Source organism: Macrosteles quadrilineatus, unplaced genomic scaffold (assembly GCF_028750875.1).
Source record: "Macrosteles quadrilineatus isolate MER2022 unplaced genomic scaffold, UCM_ALF_1.0 Scaffold_5__1_contigs__length_97177068, whole genome shotgun sequence".
Lineage (NCBI taxonomy): Eukaryota > Metazoa > Arthropoda > Insecta > Hemiptera > Cicadellidae > Macrosteles > Macrosteles quadrilineatus.
The window spans coordinates 90,652,853-90,673,801 of NW_026542598.1; the positions used below are offsets into that span (position 1 = coordinate 90,652,853).

General features: G+C 35.2%; 1 protein-coding gene across 1 annotated transcript in view; it reads left to right on the top strand.

Annotated features, from left to right (window-relative positions):
- Positions 1–20,659, top strand: part of LOC128994013 (guanine nucleotide-binding protein G(s) subunit alpha) — a 57,462-nt gene extending 36,803 nt beyond the window's left edge. The window contains exons 6-10 of the mRNA XM_054418209.1: positions 11,973–12,027; positions 13,789–13,862; positions 14,467–14,646; positions 16,114–16,312; positions 17,500–20,659. Coding sequence (XP_054274184.1) covers positions 11,973–12,027; positions 13,789–13,862; positions 14,467–14,646; positions 16,114–16,312; positions 17,500–17,646 — 655 coding nt within the window. The 3' untranslated portion in view covers positions 17,647–20,659. The remainder of the gene's footprint in view (positions 1–11,972; positions 12,028–13,788; positions 13,863–14,466; positions 14,647–16,113; positions 16,313–17,499) is intronic.
- Positions 20,660–20,949: the final 290 nt, after the last annotated feature.

The following is a 20,949-nucleotide window of genomic DNA, read 5'->3' on the forward strand; positions in this document are numbered from 1 at the left end:
ATACGTTCCTAATGAATGAATTAATATGCGATCACAGGTTAATACAGTAGCAATCAACTACACAGCATTAAAACAGCACAGTGTATGTAAGGGGTGTGATTTATTTCTTGGTACTAAATTAAGTCATTCTTCAAGTATAAGTAAAACTTCAGCATGGGCATACTCTCTAACGTACTGTCATATGATGGATTAGCTGAAGGCAGATAAGTCCGATTCAAGCTTATATTGCTTACTATAAAGATTGTTGTAATACAATTAACTTTAACTAGTGGTCGTCCAGTGGTCGAAAACTCGACCAAAAATATGTAATTTACAGGTTTCAAATGATTTAGGCCTAAAACTTTTTTTCCCCGTGTGAGTAACTAAGGACTTCTGGATAATTTAAATATGATATTTATATGTTTCTTACTCAGGAACAATGCCGTTCCGGGACACTATATAAATGGACGTTAACGTGATTATAAATTTGCATTTTACATAGTCAAAATACAATAGGTATTGCGCAACCGTGATATGTGAAGTCATTAACCTTGGTTTACTAATAAAAACTACACCGTATGCTTACTCAAACAAAACAAAACTTGCTTACTGTACAGCAATAAATCACGTAAAGAACAAAACAAAATGAAAATGTAGACTAGAAGACTACTGATACCGTAGTCATCCTAGGCTACTACTACATGATGTTTCAGAACAGAAGTATGGGGATAAAAATATTAAATAACTCATAAAACACCATAAAATCATAGTACTGTACTTAAGTCTTTCTGGTAATAATAACAATGATAAAAATAAGATAAAGATAAAAATGACACCTCTTATTATTTCTCTTTGTTCTATTCTTTCTTTGGTTTCTCTACATCCACAAGTTGTCATGGTTACTAATCACCCAACGACCCAACCACAAAATATTGTTGTGTTGTGACAGCAGACAGAAGCAGACGATTGTCAGTATGTCAGTGTCAGTGCAAGATTGTCAGTGTGTAGGCGCGAGCGTATAGGTTGACCTTGACGATACTGATCGATATTTCTCCGTTTTGCTTCCATCTTATTTTTGTTAAATGATCTGTAATATTTCAATAATTGGGAACCTACTGCACATAAAAATTACCGTAAATAGTTAAATATATCGTTCATATCGAAATATTAGACTGAAAAACACAGTTAATAAAACATTTTCTTGGGATTTGTGAGGTTATATAATATATAGGCATCATGATGATGCGACTCCAGTTAAGCGAGGTTCTACTGTATTTGCAAGTTAAAGTTACAAATAGAAAACCCATTATGGTTTGTATTCAATGACCGATGTATTATACAAAATAAATTATAACTTATTTTGATATTAATCAGCAGCATTTATTACAGCTTGCAGCACTTATTGGCATATATAAATATCCCAGTTACTATTAGTAAAAAAAAAATAAAACACAAAATTGTGTGGCCATTCAATTTTTATAAACACAGTGTTAAACATTTGACTCTGCAGAATACGGGATGGTAAAGAGTGTTTGGTTTCAAGAAGATAAAATAAAAAATAGTTTAACCTGCTTTACTATTTATTTTGAAAAATAATAGATAGGAAACCATAAGGATAGGTATGGGATTGAACTGAAATAATTGCAGGAAAACTTAAATCGTAAAGTCCACAATCTGTACATTGTTAGAGAGCGAGAGAGAGAGAGAGAGAGAGAGAGAGAGAGAGAGAGAGAGAGAGAGAGATTTGATAAGGAATCTGAAAAGTAAACAAATAATCGTTTCTGGCGTTCGTTATATTGTACCCCCCTCCCCCCCCGTATTTGCACTCGTGACCACTTTTTGTTGCTTCCTTATCATTCATCCGTCCCAAAATATAATTCCTGTAATAGTTTGTTTGTAAAATTTAAATTATTATAAAAATATTTTATCTTTCGAGTGTAGTTTCATGGTTATTCTTATCAGATAGAATAATATCTTTGTCATATGTAATAGTTACTCCTTCGCGTTACGCAATTGCGTAAAAAACAGTTCCAGTATCTCGGACAAGATTCACGTATATTTCTCGAGATAAAGAAAATCCGTATAGTTCCCGGTCCGTGGAAACACTGTAAATACTAGGATAAAAAATATTGTATAAAGGAGAAGTTGACTAAAATTTCAACTGAAGGTAAAAAAAATCAAAATAACTTAAAATATGAGATGATGAACGGGTAGGATCAAGATTCAACCAATTATAATTAATTAATATTCGACGATCCTTATTAGAGGTGCATCATATTTATTTGGAGTATGAACATGTTTAAACATTAACACGTAGTTAATCACTATCCCAACACAAATAGTAACAAGGAGTAAACGAAGGTTACAGACCGCTGGGTTTTACCGCTACAAAGTAGGGTAGGGTGCCGTACTGGCTACACTACTCCACGATAGAACACACGATGAGACAGTCTCCACATTGGTATTGCAGTTACGCTTTTCGACACAGGCAGCAGCACCGGTTTGCTGTTTTCATACGTATAAAGTGCACGGGAAGCCATACCTGACTGGCTTATGGGAGAGCTGACTGGCTTTCGGGCGGGTGACTGCCACACCGAGTAAATTACCAGCGCACTGACTGCCAAACCGGGTGGACACAAAAGTATATATATATAGACTTATATATATATATATAGACTTATATATATATAGACTTATATATATATATATAGACTTATATATATGATAAATAAAGTCTAAATATATATATAGACTTATATATATATATATATATATATATATACGTCCGTGAACGCAATAACTTGAGTAATTTTTGTCCGATTTTGATGAAATTTGGTTTAAAGGTGTAAAGCGGGATAAACTTGAATGAGTTCGCGAACCAGCATGATCGGACCATGGGAACGGGGCTTTATGGGGGGTTTTATGGGGTAAAAATTGGTTTTTCTCATTTTTGACCCTCAAAATACAAAATTTCCCAATTTCTCTTTAGACCTTTTTAAAGAGCTTAAAAAAACAATTAATTTAGTATATAAAAGTATTTTTGTTCGGTTAATAGTAACGGACAAAATTAAAAAAAATTGTAAATTTAAAATTCCTATGTTATTCTTATGGAGAATATTGTAAAATGTTGTAGTTTGCTTGTTTATGGATATATTTTGTATTTTGATCAAATTTATTTATTTTGTACTAAGCTATCAATATTTTACAAAAAAAAACACACTTTATTAGTTTTCTTGTAGCAGCAAACCTAGGTACTCGATAAACCTAATGTTATTAAAATATATTTAATTGAAAATCAATGAAGACAAATGGAAATTCGCTTAGTCGTCAGGTTTGCTGCGGCGGGGGTATTTTATCAATTATTGTATGCACATTTTTTTATTTTATTTTGAACTTTTTGTCAGTAGCTACAAAATTGTATAAAAAATAAATAGATGAAAGTAAAAATGACCAGTTGAAAGGGTTCCTTATCCCTTTTAAAATTTGACAATTTATTTATACTTTCCAAACAATATTTATGTTTAGCGAATTTTTTTATATTTAAAAATTTGTATATGATATACAGTTTTATTATATGTTCAAACATGCTGATTTTATACTTAATAGGCATAACTTATTCTTTTATATTCTTTGCAGTCTGTTCAGTGTAAATGGTCTTGGCTAAAGAAACATCTGATCTTTGTAACAAAGCTACAAACATCTCATTCCTTTTAGCGAATTTCCCATATAGGGAATAAGTTATTACCATGGGTCTCATGGTAAGACCTAGACCCGGGACCGATTTACTTTTTCATTTTGATGTCCACAGAGGCCAAAAACAACATCCGTTCAAATTCATATATATATATATATGTCGGTTAGCATGATAACTCAATCAAAAATCATCCGTATTTGATGAAATTTGGTACAAACGTGTTACAAACCTACGTTAATTTGAACGAGTTCATGAACCAGCATGATCGGACTATAGGAACAGGGTTTTATGGGGGGATTTGTGGGGTAAAAATTAGTTTTTCTCATTTTTGACCCTCAAAACAAAGAAATTCCCAATTACTCTTTAGCCCATTTTAAAGAGCTTAAAAAACAAATCATTTAGTGTATTTAAGTGTTTTTGTACAGTTCACAGTCACCAATAACTGGTGACGGAGGAGATTCAAAAATTGTAAATTTAAAATTTCCAAGTTGAGAATAATATTTCTTTTGGACAATATTGTAAAATGATTTAGTTTGCTTGTTTATGGATATATTTTTATCAAATTTGGAAAAAATTATTAACTTTATCTTAAGCTATTAATATTTTACTAAAAACACACTATATAAGCCTCCCTATAGCAAACCTAGGAACTCCTTAAACCTAATGTTATTTAAATAGATTTGATTGAAAATCAATTCAGGCAAATGGAAATTCACTTAGTCTGCAGGTTTGCTGCGGCGTGGGTATTTAAAATAATCTTGTATTCATATTCATCTTAAAATACACGTAGCTGGCTTTGCTGTCTCAAAAAGATGTTGATACAGACAATAATTGAACAATTTATTGTTGTTTTAAACATCCAAAAAGTATTTCAATTTATTTCCAATTTTTTGGAAATTTCTTAATTTTCTACCAAGACTATTTCTAAAGTGTTGCTTGTCCCTACTAGTTATAGTGTGCTCTCCCTGGTGTTGGAGGGTGGCTCAGGGTTGAAGAAGGCCCGTGTCATGTCAGCATCTCGCTTAATTACAGATTTAATTGGTGGAGATATCGGTTACCGCGACTACACTCCTTGGCAACAAACTCCCCTTAGACACCCCAATACCCATCGCAGCAACCGGCAATGACCATGGAAATGCACTTGAATTGTGTAGGCGTATACAGAATTAAAATTTGTAATAATTTATAATTACTTTTATTGTAGTAAAACGCTGATGGTTTATTAGTTTTGATGGGAAACCGGAGGTTTTTGGGAGCAAAATGATCTAGTGGTAGAGCACAGGGCCTCGGTCCTCAAGGTTCTGGGTTCAAATTGGCCAATCACCAACGGATTTTTCTATGCAATATCTCTGCCCTATAGAGCCTGAAGTTACGTGTAACTGTTCTGGACTACTGCCTACAATCATTCTACTATGTGAAGATGGGACATAAAAATTGTTTTCAGTTTTAGAAACTATGGAAGAATTCTCCAAATATCCATAGTAACAGTAACAACAGTAATTTTAATTGCTTCTTTATGGGACGATTTTCAACAATGCTATTGCAATAAAACAATTCTTTAAGCCAAAATACAGTGATTCAAAAATAAAACTATGGAGAGTCAGTGGTTCCGTCAATAGCGTGATGGGCTGTAACAGTCACAGAATATTTATTTAAATTTCATTAAGAAATACAATAGTGTTTTAAAAATGTCAGTCTATATACATTGTAGGTATTCATGTAAAAGATTTTTCCAATTAAAGAATCCTTCGAGTGTGAAGAATTAACCCTACAAGAGCTATTCTTTTTAGTTCTTAAATCATCTTTCCCCTTTTTTTTGTAAACCAAGGCTGCATCTAGGTTTTTGTCTGCCAAGATTGATCTATTTTTTTGATTGGTTGAGTGGCTATATATTTTTGGCTCACCCCTTGCACGGGTTCTAAAGGTCTAGGTTTTTTGGGGGCGCAAAAAAGATAAAAATTCCCCCATAAGGAAAGGGGGGGGGGCAAATATCTCCCCATAGCGCATCACATTCAAACCACGGGCTTTGCTTGGTTAGTTTCACACTCAAGACGTTTGGGGTGCAGCCAACTGCAAGGTTAAAAAATGAAGCCAACCTTTTGTAAATTGAATGGAAAGAATTTTCAGTTTGATGTAAATTTATTATTTTGTAACAAATAATAAATAAATAATAATAATAATAATAATAAATAAATTCAATTTATAATTACTTCATTTTTATTACCTTTATAATAAATTGAATTTAAAAATTTTTTGTTTTTTTTTTCATCCAAAACATTTTATACAGTAAAATTTCCATTACAAAATGTAAGTACCCACCTGTTATTTCTATGTGAATTTTCTTTGTCAATGATTTTTGTATATCTGTCCCAATTTAAACTCAAAGTAAGTTTTCAAGAATCCAGAATATGACTAGATATTGAAAAAAATCCAAACGTTTTTGTTTTTTAAATGCTTAACTATTTTTGTATGCCTAAAAATATATATTTTTTTTCGTTTTAAAAACCAATTTCCAGAGTTCAACCATCAACTTTCAAATGATTTATGTAGTAGTACACAATTTAATTTACTATAGCCTATTCATCAACTGAAAAAAAACTTAAATAATTCAATATTATTAACAGTGTGATACATTGATGCACTGAAGCTGTGCGCGCTACAGAGCCGCATGCGATGTATGGTGACAACAGTCTAGAAGCTATTAAAATAATAACCGGCTGTCTGTCAATTCCTCTGGTAATGAGCGGCTTGCAAGGCCAGCCTTTCAATTAAGCTTAATTCACACTTCCAGTCCATCTCGTACCGTGCTCTATTGTCTGTCCGTAGACTGTCCATCTAGTACCATGCTCTGTTGTCTGTACACAGTCTGTCAATCTCGTCCAGTGCTCTATTGTCTGTCCGCAGACTGTCCATCTCGTACCAAGCTCTATTGTGTGTCCACAGTCTGTACATCTCGTCCAGTGCTCTATTGTATAGCCAAGGACTGTCCATCTCGTCGAGTGCTCTATTGTCTGTTCACATACTGTCCATCTCGTACCAAGCTCTATTGTCTGTCCACAGACTGTCCATCTCGTCCAGTGCTCCATTGTATAGCCAAGGACTGTCCATCTCGTCGAGTGCTCTATTGTCTGTTCACATACTGTCCATCTCGTACCAAGCTCTATTGTCTGTCCACAGACTGTCCATCTCGTCCAGTGCTCTATTGTATAGCCAAGGACTGTCCATCTCGTCGAGTGCTCTATTGTCTGTTCACATACTGTCCATCTCGTACCAAGCTCTATTGTCTGTCCACAGACTGTCCATCTCGTCCAGTGCTCCATTGTATAGCCAAGGACTGTCCATCTCGTACCAAGCTCTATTGTCTGTCCACAGACTGTCCATCTCATACCAAGCTTTATTGTCTGTCCGCAGACTGTCCATCTCGTCCAGTGCTCTATTGTATAGCCAAGGACTGTCCATCTTGTCCAGTATTGTCTGTCCACAGACTGTCCATCTCGTACCAAGCTCTACTGTCTGTCCACAGTCTGTCGATCTCGTCCAGTGCTCTATTGTCCGTTCACATACTGTCCATCTCGTACCAAACTCTTATTGTCTCTCCACTGTCTGTCAATCTCGTCCAGTGCTCCATTGTATAGCCAAGGATTGTCCATCTCGTACCATGCTCGATTGTCTGTTCACAGACTGTCCATCTTGTACCAAGCTTTATTGTCTGTCCGCAGACTGTCCATCTCGTCCAGTGCTCTAATGTATAGCCAAGGACTGTCCATCTCAACCAGTGCTTTGTTGTCTGTCCTCAGAAAGCGAAAATAACTAACATTAATAGACATTTTTTATTCTGCTTGTAGGGGAACTCCCTTACAACCAGAATAAAGAAATAAATATTCTGTAAATCATTAAACAGTTGGTATGTATCCGTTACAAGCCGATTTGCCCCTAATTCCTATTAAAATGTAGAAAATATATTTTTAAAACATTAATTTCTCATCTCCCTTACACAAACTAATAAAAAATACATAATTCAAGTTTAACGTATGCATGTGGTGTAGGCAATGTAGTAGACATTTGGACGCATTTTAAAAATTGGCTTGAATCAAGGCAAACAAATCACCTATCAATAAAGGGTTTAGTAGATTCAGTTGCTCAAACAATTGTGTGTTTTTTTTTAATGGGGACTTTGTACTACTTTGAAATGAACTTGCTATTTATTTACTACAGATTTTTTATGGAAAATTGCCGTGATCCCTCCGCTCAAGTACCTCCCAGACGATGTGTACCCAATTTATTTAGTTGCACAACTTTCCTATAACATTTTTCTGTCCATTGCAAGTGATGATAACTGTTTTTGAGTTACTTGACGTAAGTACTGTAACCTATATATATTACAAAATCCATAAAATAGCCTCCAATTTCGGAAGTTATACAATTCAAAATCCAAATCAGCTTATGAACTTAACACGATTATTCCGGTTATTTTCCGAATGTCTCAGTCGTCCCAACTGCCAGGTTAGCTAGGCACTAGGCAGGCAGAAGCGAGTGTCAACATTGTACAGATAGTGAGCGGTTATGGGGATCTCCGTGTCGGCTATTTATAGATCCTGGCGGCACTAAAAATGGCGCGCCCGCCCCCGCGCTGCCGCTCAGACTGCCGCAGGCTTGCCACACTTCCCGTCGCAGACTTCCCTGCATCCGCGGAGCTGCCAACTACACACCGCCATGATTCCCTGGATACGTAAATACGGGGGATTTTCCGATATTTTTAACTCACCTCTTGTATCCATTTTTTTAGATAGTTAGGATATTTAAGAATTAACTTTTGGAGGTTTAATTACGTACGAAAATTTAAACGTATCCCGTGTGTTTTTGTTTAAATTGTTTACACACATTCTAAGTCCCCTGCAGGTATTAAAATATTTAGCTAGATCTTGTAATGTGGATACTTTACTAGTACGTGTTATTGTAAGCCTCTATATGATCATTGAAATTAAATAATAGAATTTACTTGAATACTAACAACGGCGAATCTTACGTGTTTTATTTGAAATAATTAATCACACTACATCACTACGATAGGCTATTTGATTAAAGCTTGACATTTCGCAAGTTGACCTGTATGGAGCAATGCACTCCCAGGCAAGAGGTGTTAATGGTGTGGGCGATTACGTACAAATAAAGATGCGTGAATGAGATGTGGAATGTTTCTCTTGTTGAAATATATATTTTTATATATTTTAATGTTATCAATTGCTTTGAACTAGACCGCAAAAGTAGGAAAGAGATGACACTAGGCTACGTAAGAAAGGCAGAGATAAAAGTTGTTTATGCTGTGTAGGGAGGGCGGGGCTGGTAAACTTCAGCTGGTCAATCCCACCTTGCTGTTGATGCTGTGTAGGGAGGGTGGGGCTGGTAGTCATCAGCAGTAGGTCACTTCCACCTTGTTGTTGATGCTGTGTAGGGAGGGCGGGGTTGGTAGTCATCAGCAGTAGGTCACTTCCACCTTGCTGTTGATGCTGTGTAAGGAGGGCGGGGTTGGTAGTCATCAGCAGTAGGTCAATCCCACCTTGCTGTTGATGCTGTGTAGGGTGGGCGGAGCTGGTAGTCATCAGCAGTAGGTCACTCCCACCATGCTGTTGATGCTGAGCAGGGAGGGCGGAGCTGGTAGTCATCAGCATTATGTCACTCCCACCTTGCTGTTGATGCTGAGCAGGGAGGGCGGAGCTGGTAGTCATCAGCAGCTGGTGGTCACTTCAAACTCGCTGGTGCCATAGTGGGAGGTGGTTGTAGTATTATTTGGGTGTTCAGGTAGACAGACACCCTTATCATGCTACCGTGCTCGCTCGTCCATGCATGGTTAATGGTATTCTATCCACCACCATTTGTCACCCGCCCTCCGCCGTCGTTTATTATCTGTCAAATTACTTGAAAAATTTGATGATTACGTTTAGCGGGTAACTTTTAACTTAATACCGGGGCTGTCTTTATTTCCATTATTAACACAGTACAGTAATGTAGTATTTTGTGAACTTGTTTCTTGTTTTCGGTATTTGAATGTTTGTTTCAAGTTTATCACAAATAGTAGATTCATTCAAGTTGGAAACAATTGTTTTAGGTAAAGCTTTTTAGGCGGTAATTTTGTTCTAAAACGTCTTGGAGTGTGTGATTGTTATTTTAAGCTTAGTTATTTTATCCGACATGACAAAATAGTGACTTGTACTGAACAGTAGGATACTAATACTACTCACTGAATGGAAACTGCACTGCACACCAAACGATTATAAATCCATACGTATCAATCGATAATCGGTAATTAAAATAAAGAACACAACACGTTTTTGTTTATGATTTATGCACTATGTTACAACATTTTGTTCGCCTGTTTGTTTTAAGTACTTCGTTCAATTCAGATTAATAAAGTACAGTAATATGTTGGCAACTGATATTAATCCGAAAACGATCATTTACACAATTTGTATTGTTTGCATTGATAACCAATCAAATAGTAGGCTTACAGTATTTGAATATCAGTTAAAAATCGTATCCACTTCTCTTTTACGTGTTGTAATTTAGAATATTTTTTTTCTCTTACCCTCTAAATTACTTAGCATACATTACGAGATTATTTTTTTTCAACACCACCTTCGTGTGTGTGTTCTTAAAATTTAGGAAACACTTATGTTCTGATGTTAACTATTGCCAGACCTGTTGCGTGGATCTTTAGCATTTCTCCCAACACAGTGATTGTTTACCATTGTGAAAGCGAGAGTTGAGTATTTTGTTTTGCGAGGTTGGCAGCGACGCAGTGGCTGCCCACACCAAGGTCGCCCCCTCCCCCCACCCCACCCAGTGTAGCATCCTCTCGTCCCCTCCCCCCGCTGTCAATTTATTTCATTATTCATTTAGCAATAGTCTTTATTTTATTGAATATCCCCGTAAGTTCGCGTTGAGGTGGCCTTGATGTTTTGGACTGCGTTGTTAATGAGATTTAAACAAAAAGTGGATGATTTTTGCTAACTACAACCACTCTATAACTGTAAGATTGTTCAATCAAAAATCCAAATAAAAGTTTAACCCTTACATTTCGTGGTTTGTTTAGTTATGAATTGATACAATTACCTTTGTTGCAAATGCGTATTTAAATTAAATTCAAATATTACATCATACAAGATGGATAAATGATTTAATGAAACCAATATTTATTTTCATAATTAACTTTTTTTTCATTTTGTTTAGTTAAATTTAATTTATGTTCTTAAGTTTTACTTTATTTTCATTGGATCTGATTATCATGAGATTATCAGTAATACTTATGGTTTACGAATAATTTAATTTGTAAATGCTGGATAAACATTGAAAAAGTCGAAAAAGTAAACCCTCCAACTGGCAATGGGTGAACTATGTACTGTAGTGGCAAGGCAATTTTGGCGATTTTGCAGTCATATTTTCGAAAATTCATATGAACTAAACCAACAGAGCAAACCTATTGAACCGTAGACTTGAATTGTTCGTAATGAAAAGAAGAATTTGGAAATGGAATTATTTAGTACAGTAAATAGTATGTAAGAAAAATATAAATTTTTTTTTTTAATTTTGAAAGTAAAACGATTCTGCAATGATTTATCATGTAAAATTAAAGATATACAAAATGTCTGGAATCTATTTCTCTACATGGAAATCTGAAAAACGCACTATATTAGCCTCCCTGTAGCAGCAAACCTAGGTACTTGTTTAACCTAGTCTTACTTAAATAGATTTAATTGTATATCAATTCAGGCATATGGAAATTTGCTTAGTCTGCAGCTTTGCTTTGGCGGGGGTATTTTAATAATACGTTGGTTTTTTAGGCCAGGGGCTTGGTCCCACGTAGGCCGAATATGAACAGTTTTACTGTACTGTTCTCTAGTAGAAGTATCATCTGTGGTTCTACTTTATTTCATTTTGTATCATCCAGTCCAAAACTTGTGTTCTTTGAATCTGCTGAGTTTTAATTTAGTAGTTAGCATCGAAAAACTACATTGCAAGAGAGACAGATCCGACTCCTGGCGTGTCTAAAAATATTTGAGGACTTTACACTGTTTGCCCTTAAAAGCGTTTCAAGTGTTTAAGGTTTTAGCAGGCAAGAAAATTTGTCTGTAAAATGTATCTCTAACCGACACAACGTCAACTCCATTTATTCAAGGAATTAATTCTATCGACACATACTTGGCTTGCAGGTTTGCTGCATATGGGGTTCAACACAATATTCAGATTTATAGGTTAGAGGTGCACCTGTGTGATTCTTGTCTAACCGATATTTCTGTTTCAGCTTCCTGGATCAAGTCCACAATATCAAGCAACCAGACTACACTCCCACTGAGCAGGTAAATCATTGTAAATATATTACAACTGAAAGCACACAACTTCTGCTGGCAAAATGTTTACATAAACAGATTGTATAGTTCTAACACACTAAATAATCCAACGTGACGGATGAGTATGTGGCTGATGTCCTCATAGAATTAAATTTTTGACTTATATTCTATTGGCGTCAACTAATTAATTATAGTATAGTATTTGGGGTAAACTGACACCCTCTCTTCCTCATAGTTGTTGTATAATCAATAGTCAATTACTTTGTAAACAAACGTTTGTCTACGCACCTACATCAATATAACTAAAAAAAAAAAAAAAAAAAAACAGTTTCCCAGCAGGCATTTGAGGTACAAAAACATCTTTGCAAAGTTTTAGCTTTTAATTTATTTTTAGTTATGAGATTTAATTATGTCAAATTTGTTATTTTCATCATAGCACTTCCATATTGCTTTACATGGTTAAGCAAAGTTTCGTTACACCCTATATTTTATGAGGATTATACTTAGTAACAATTCGAAGTCCATACTCCTGTATACCTACTTCCAACTGTGCAGTTTTTGTAACCGTTTTTGCTAACTTTGATTCAGCGTCTTAAATTTTAACATAAATAAAATTATCATTTTTGCAGGCCTAAATGTCATTCAAAGTTATATAAACGAGCAAAAAGCAATCACTATCTATGACGTTAGTGGCATTACCAGAAACTGTGTTGTATAATAGGCAATTACTCTTTCCATAGACTAGACATGTGGGTGGTAGATAAAAACTAGCCTGTAAACTTGCTGGCGTGTTCCAACCCGCCAACCGTTTGTTCGAAACAACACAAACTCAACTCAAACCAGAAACTTCAACTACAAACAAAACACTTTTTGCAATTTTGTATTTTGTACTTTGTCGAATTTCTCAATACACTCAATTTAGTTATTATTTTAATGAACATTTAGGTTGAATTGTTTGATGATAAATTTAAACTTGTTTGTAAGATTCCATCTAAGAAAAATCCCTCAGCAAATTAATTTGTCTTTGGAATAGTAACAGATTAATTACTGCAGTCTACATTTAAGTGTGCAGCGACAGCAACACTTGTTCAACATTATTGAGTAAACATTACTGGCGCCGTAATAAAGCTTCTTTTGCTACGTAATGATGGTAGTTGATCAATGCCGGTGGGATCAAATTTGCTGGACGAGCAAAAGAGTAGGATAAATTGAATTTAACGAATAACAATGAGATTTTCAGTATAATGTATTAGTATTCTATATGTACAGAATACAGGACTTAAAAAGCTTAAACAATGAGAGTAACTTAAATATTTTTGGTTAAAAAATTTGTGTCTTTTGATTAACGATATCAAAACACACAAAAATAAAACATACTACCAAAACGACCCAAAAAGATGTAATTAAGCTTTAATTAGATCTTAAATTAGGCTATACATATTTACAAGTTTGTAAATATATGTAATATATTTACCTTATCAGATTTCCTTCTTCTTTCTTTACAAGTTACTTTGCCATAATATCGCTTTATATTTTATGAGAGTAAAATTTATTATTTGATAGACACTTAATTAATTGGCTAATTAGTTTAAAATCCTAACCTAGAATAACAACTTCTAGGAGAGGATTAAATATTTTTTTAATAGTTTCTTAAATTATTTCAGAAACATTATTATCCCGGATTATTCTATTTGCAGTTATATGTGATTTGTAGAAAAACTTATGGATCTCTTATAATGCACAGGTTTTTAAAAAGGTCGTATTTTCCAGGATATTCTCAGGTGTCGAGTTCTCACATCTGGAATTTTTGAAACGAGGTTTCAAGTGGAGAAAGTCAATTTCCAGTAAGTTTAATTAGAATATATATGATTTTACCGTCTCCAATTAACCTAATCAATTGATATTTTACTATATTTGGTCAATCAAACATTCTGATAATTTGCATCTGTATCTAAGTATGAGCATTGACTATTGGATACAGAAGTTGTTGTATTAATAGTCAAAGGTGTGAGTTTTTTTATTGACAACTGGCTGAGTCAAGCCAAGCTTTTACTATCGCGATCACAGCACGGGTCTGTGATGATTTAAAGATTGAAAAATCATACTTTCGCCGTCTTGACCGCAGACGATGATGGTGATTTTACAAAACTGTAGGAGACGATGATGTCCACACGACCGCGGGAGATATTCAAAATGTTGCCGTGATTATGTTTGATGATGATGTTTCTAAGACCGCGGAGTACGATGATGATGTCTACGTGACCACGAGATATGTTCAGGATTTTGCTGCGATCACAGCTTCTGCATTTTTTTATAACAATTTTGATTACCTCTTATACTTTGTCTGATATTCAGTGAAATATTTTTAACAAATTCCTTTAATTTCTTTTAAATGTTATTACATCTATGAAAGCGGTTCCCAAACTGTAACGTGGTGTTTGTTTACAGCATGTTTGATGTGGGTGGTCAGCGTGATGAGAGGCGCAAGTGGATCCAGTGTTTCAACGACGTGACGGCCATCATCTTTGTGACGGCTTGCAGCAGCTACAACATGGTGTTGAGAGAGGATCCTACCCAGAACCGGCTCCGAGAGTCACTTGATCTGTTCAGAAGCATCTGGAATAACAGGTACAACAGTGAAATACTGCGTGGAGTAAATGTTTTCTTGCTCAGTTACAGCTTGTGACATCTAAGCTGGCACTTGGCCTAGCGTGAGCAGTGTAGGCGGGAGGAGGGCGGATGTAGGGAAAATACCGGACTGCAAAAATTTCTGCTGCCTCACAGGGTTTACTCCCTTGTATTATGTACTTGAGCACCTTCATATGGGTCGCGAGGACAGTTGATGCAATACGCATGACGGTACATAATGTTTTTGAACTAGCTACTAGCAACAAAGTGCCAGCTTAGATGTCACAAGCAATATTCAAAGTAAGAGTAATTTAAAGTCTGCTAGGCCGCTAAATTTTGCTAATCCTCATCGAATGGTTTGTTTTTATTACCCTCCGACTTGGTTCGACGTATCTAGTCAGCTACAATAGAGCAACTTTACCAATGAATAATTAATTGGTTGACTTTCACCTGCATGAGCTATTGTTGTTCTTTATTTTCACTTTGGTGACATTTGTTGCGTCTGGTTGATGTTTCTGTGGTGGCTGATATTACTAACGCTACCAAAGCCATTTCCACTTAGAATAGCTGCTCGTAAGATCTCAATGGATGGTAAGTGTGCAATCCGTATTAAGCTTACTAATGTAACTTAACCTTAGTGAGAGGGCCCACCTGAAATATGCGGTGACAGGATTGGGTGGGAGTTGACGGCTTAGTGAGTTTAATAGGGATTGCACTCATCACCTGTTCTCTTTTTTATACACTAGTGTAGGGGAGGGAACTATTTATTTTGTATTTTTTAGGTTAAAAGTGGACGTATCGGGTCGAAAGGCTATATGAAATTGACATAACAGTTAAAACAATTACATTGATAAAGGAATCATCATAAATTTCACAGTTGATGTGTAAACCAACATAAGCCTACACGCCTCTAAAGCTATAACAAAATCTATTTCATGGATAGTGGATATTTAAAATGTGGGAAATTAAAAACACTATTCATTAAAACATTTTGAGGGAAATTTTTGATAAACAAAATCATGTTATCAAGTTTGACTTGTTATTGAGGTTGTGAGTTGCATTCAAATTTAGGGAAAAAGGGTTTGTTTTTTAGGCTGTTTTAATTCAAATACAGTAGCTCCCTCTTACCCAGCCACCTTTATACGGACTGCATCGGCAGGAAGTGGGCAATACTCAAAGAACTTTTCTCGTGGGAAAGATTTGGGTCCAGTGATCATGTGTCTAAATACATTGCTCTCCCAAATTTTGGGTTGGTTTTAGAGTGATTCAGGACCATCGGTTTAATCAGAAAACTGTTATCCGGACTAGGCTCGGTCCTGAGAAGTCCGGATAAGAGGGACCTACAGTAGTCATCACGGGTCACAACATTGTCAAGTGGATTTTAAAAGTGTTTGTAAAAGTTGTGTTATGAGAGTTCCACTGTTAGGATTTCATTATTCCATAACTAATACAACACTTGTGTCGCAGATGGCTAAGGACCATATCAGTCATCCTGTTCCTCAACAAGCAGGATCTGTTGGCAGAGAAGATAAAAGCGGGCAAGTCCAAGTTGGAAGACTACTTCCAGGAGTTCACCCGCTACCAGACACCCATCGATGCTGCTCCGGACCCCTCCGAGGACCCACAAGTCATACGCGCCAAGTACTTCATCAGAGACGAGTTCCTGGTACGTATCTGTACAGAATTACTGTCAATTTGAAAAATAAACTTTTAGTTTACCTGTTGCTTGATTTGTTCCTTTGCAGTATGTTAAGTAATCTTGAAAAAAGAATATATAACCATCACCGTTAATTCACTACCAATTCATAAATGTTCTACCCCTTCGATCATTTCTATGTCCAATGTGGTATTCCTTCTCCGCCAGGAATTTGTTATCACTATCCCTATCTAATTGCTTTCCGAGAAAGTACGGACAAAGAGCGCATTTGGCGTTCAGTCAATGAATGAATTTGCCGAGGTAATCATGAATTTACCTAGCCTAGCTCTAGCTAGTGAATATACAATACAATATTCTTTATTGTTCATTTGTTAAGACTTACAATAGTGTCAATACAATAGTGAATTGTACGTGTTAATTTCCATAAAATTCCTTTATTGAGTAGAAGGGTCTTGCGATTAGCCACTTCTTCAACTCCTGGTGTAGCTTGTTGCCAGTCAGGTTTCTCAGGTAGTCAGGAAGATGGTTCCTCAGTTTGCAGCCGGTGTAGGAATGTTTTTTCTCCCAGAGTTGTTTGGTGAACTGGTAGAGCAAATTTGGATCCATGACGGGTGTTGTAGTGGTGCAGGTCTTGGTTTCTTGGGGGGTTTATTTCATTTACATACTTTATGGTTTCAAGTATGTAGAGAGACACCATTGTGAGGATTCCTAGGTTTGCGAATGCTAGTCTGCAAATCTGTGGTGGGACAAGGTTGGCGAGGTAAATTTGTTGAGCACTTTTTAAAAAAGGCACGAGTTTTATCAATCTCTCAACGAAGCTATATGGTATAGTAGGCAGGTTTGGACAAGCTCTTTGCAATTCCACAATAAATGTTGGAATTGGAAAGGTTTACAAACATTACCATTTCTAAAAAGATGTAAATTCTGTTTAGATTGTGTTAAAGTTATCCTGTATATTTGTTGCTATTGGTGTGGTGAAAATATTGTATACAACTTGCTTGAAAAGGTGTTAATTGTACTCTCATCTGTGCTAGTACTGTAAACACTTAATTCACAGCATAATTATTGGGATCATTTTTTATTATAGTTGCCAATTAAAGAATGAACACCTGTCAACCTTACGGAGGTGTGTACCATTTCCAGGGCAACCTCTGCTCTTCTCTTGTTAGTTAGTGACTCTGTATTATGTGTTGCAGCGTATAAGCACGGCCAGTGGGGACGGCAAGCACTACTGCTATCCTCACTTCACCTGCGCCGTGGACACTGAGAACATCCGGCGCGTGTTCAACGACTGTCGAGACATAATACAACGCATGCACCTTCGCCAGTACGAGCTCTTGTGATCATCCTTCCCCCTCCTGCCTTCAGTTACGAGGACTCCTTTAGTTCTTGTATCGGTTTAGCCTGATTTAAGCGTCATTTTTCTTTTCGCTCGGATTCTGTGTGAATTGCACTACTGTAGGAAGTACTTTTGACGGCTCTTGTCCCTGAGAAGTCCTGTCGAGCCCTGACACTTTGCGACTCTGTACAAATTGTTTAAATATAGAAAATCATTTTGTAAACGTCGTGTACAATATAATGGGATCTGATTTCTATATCCAGCGAGGTTTGTGTGTTTTTATATCGCTTAATTTGGTCGATGACTTTCTCAAACACGTCCCATTACATGACATATACTTTGGACATATATTCGTCACGATGTCTTACGTTGATGTTATTTAGTAGTCCTATCAGTATTAAGTGTGATTCGCTGTAGACCGGTCGGACACTGTTTTATCATTATTTATTACGTCGTCAGATGTCGAGTTATTCAATACTGAGGTGGAGGTTTTACCGTAGTAACAGGCCACTGTAGTGCAATTTAGACATTACTTTATGGTGTTTAATTACAGCAAATCTCTTTTTTAACGAATGACTTGTAGACGGTTTACAATTATTTCGTGACGGTTAGGGAATGTCATGAGTAAAAATCGACGTTTGTTACATCGTGTCATAGAGTGCACTCCCAAATGTAAAAACGATTTTTAGTTATGCTTCATGAGTGGTTAGATATCTGTAAGTGCTACAAGTAATGGTGAATTACTGTAAATCTATAGCATTTAAAAAAAGCACAATTCATTAAAATGTTTGTGAGAATTTAAGTAATGTACCTTGAACGTAAAACATGATTATAAGGCTGTTTTTCGAATGTTATTTTAATGAGTTTTGTAAAAAATGTATAGCTATTAGAAAATGATTCTTACTTTAGAGATACATTTCCACACGATTCATTTTCATCTGTATCTACAGTTTTGTACAAATCCCTGACCTCTCTCGTATGTTTGTAGTGTAAATTTTATATTACCGTTTGTTTAACCTTATTTTTTTTAATACTTAGTGGTTGCTTCTTAGATACAAGATTGAGAAAAAAAACTGTGTTTTTAGACACAAAAATGATAGTAAAGCGCAAATTTAAAGTTAATTTATGTGACATTTTATTTTATTGTACTTTTCTTTTTAACGTTTTAATGAACTCGATGAAACTATAGAGCTATTTTATTAAATTTTATAAAAGTATTTATTTTTATATTTACAGAGCTATAAATTATTAACATAATTAATTTTATTGAATTTTAAATATAACTAGTATTTATATTAGGGGTGTGTGAGCAATTTCATTTTCATTACCAAGTTTATTACAAATTCTTGAATATTTATTGAGGCCAGCTCTACAGTTTTTATTCTACTTAGGGTTTTCCTTATTCGATTTTACTTCAATTATGAGCTTTCTGACCGAAACCTCTTTTATGATTTGCCGTTTGGTTAATTCTTAAAACTATTAACATCCGTAATATTTTAGTGGTCAATTTACAAAGGGATGTAGTGGAATTGCCCATACAACCAGTAGTTTGTGTTTTAGGCTGTCTATATTTAACCGACAATGAATTTACCAAAATAACTCATAACTATTTATACTTTGTTGATTTTGTTATATTGTTATCTTATTATTGTTTCATTTTCATTAAGTTATGTTTGTGAAATGTTTTAAAAGATAGAAATTCTAGTCATTCAGCACTAAAGTGCAGATAATATAACGTAAGATGGCTAATGCGTTTTAGAATTGTTTTTATGCCTAAATTTTACTGGTCATTGTTATCAAGATAGAAAGTTTTATTTGAACATTATGTCCCGACATTTTAATGTTTTCGTACAACGGTAACGTTAAGAAAACATTTCACTGACATAATGAGACATCACAAATATGCACAAATGTGAATCGTAAACTGCGTAATGAGTTACACTGATAAACCGCAGGCCGCTGAAGCTTGGTGTGTTCATGTGCCATTCAAGTGCAGTATATAGACACCTGTAGGTGGCGTACTATAGCAGTATTTGAGATGTACCATCTATACTTGAGACCGTTGCAATTGCCGTAGTCACATTTTACCCCAGAATATTTTTACATAGTTTTAATTTGTTGCAACAGTATTGTTTTTGTTATTTTTTTCTGTATCGCAGAAATACGCTTGTCTCGGCTGCCATCTGTGGATTGAAAGCTGCGCATTATCACCATAATTGTCACAAATGCACAAGCTTACTTAGTGAAGAGAAATGTATTTTATACCTAATTTCAAAATGTTGTATGGGTTTGTTTGTTCTAAGAAAAACTGATACATTTATCATTGTCATAGAGAAACCAAGTGTTTTTTTAATTATGTTAATTTATTTTTAAAAACATGTCTACTAACAGAGAGTACAAAAAATGAACCTTTTCCGACATCTGTAGATTTAAAAATAAGTATTTCCGCCTCCCTCGTGTTTAAATCGTAAAGTGGTTTTTACTTTAAAGCAGGGAAGAGTCATGTCTCTTGTCACAATGATGAAAGTATCCGAATTTAAATGTAATTCTTTGGTAAGAGAGAGATCGAGAGTTTGCATTGTAAGATAGATTAAACTATTGTTTCTCTTGAATATTTTCAATCGAACCGGTATAAATATATATATATGTTTTTAATGTATATTTTAATTATTTGTATAGAATCTTGTGTATACTAGTCCCGCATAGTCGCACCGTTACAAACAAATTGTAAATTAACTAGTTAATAATGTATCGGTTTACATACCTCCGTCTGATCGGTATCCTTTCTCACTCCTGGTTCCGTGCCATGTCCTGTACGGTTATTGTTTCTTTGTGTTCATTTCATTCATGTGTACACGTACACGTGATATTTAAAGTATTTTTCTTATTATTATTTTTTAGCATCACTAGTTACCTTAATGTAAGTTACCCTAAATCAAAGTTACTGTAAAGAAAGATACATTCTACTGCTATGAACTTATCAAAATTAACTGTTAAATAAATTATTCTAAAATCAGTGTAATGTCGTTTATTGTTTATTCCCGTCTATATTTACGTAGTTTTAAATACCCCCGGGGAAAACCTGCAGACTAAGCAAATTTTCATTAGTGTGCTTTGTAACGTATTGGATGATAAAATTAAAAGCTTACTTGCAGTATCCAAAGTCGCTATTGATTACCATCTTCAATTTAAAGATACTTTGCTCAAAACCTTAAAATTGCCCAGAGTACTGATATCATGCAGCATCAGTGTGTGTATCAGCTGTTCAGATGACGGATTTTTGATCAAATTTCTCTCAAAAGTGAAA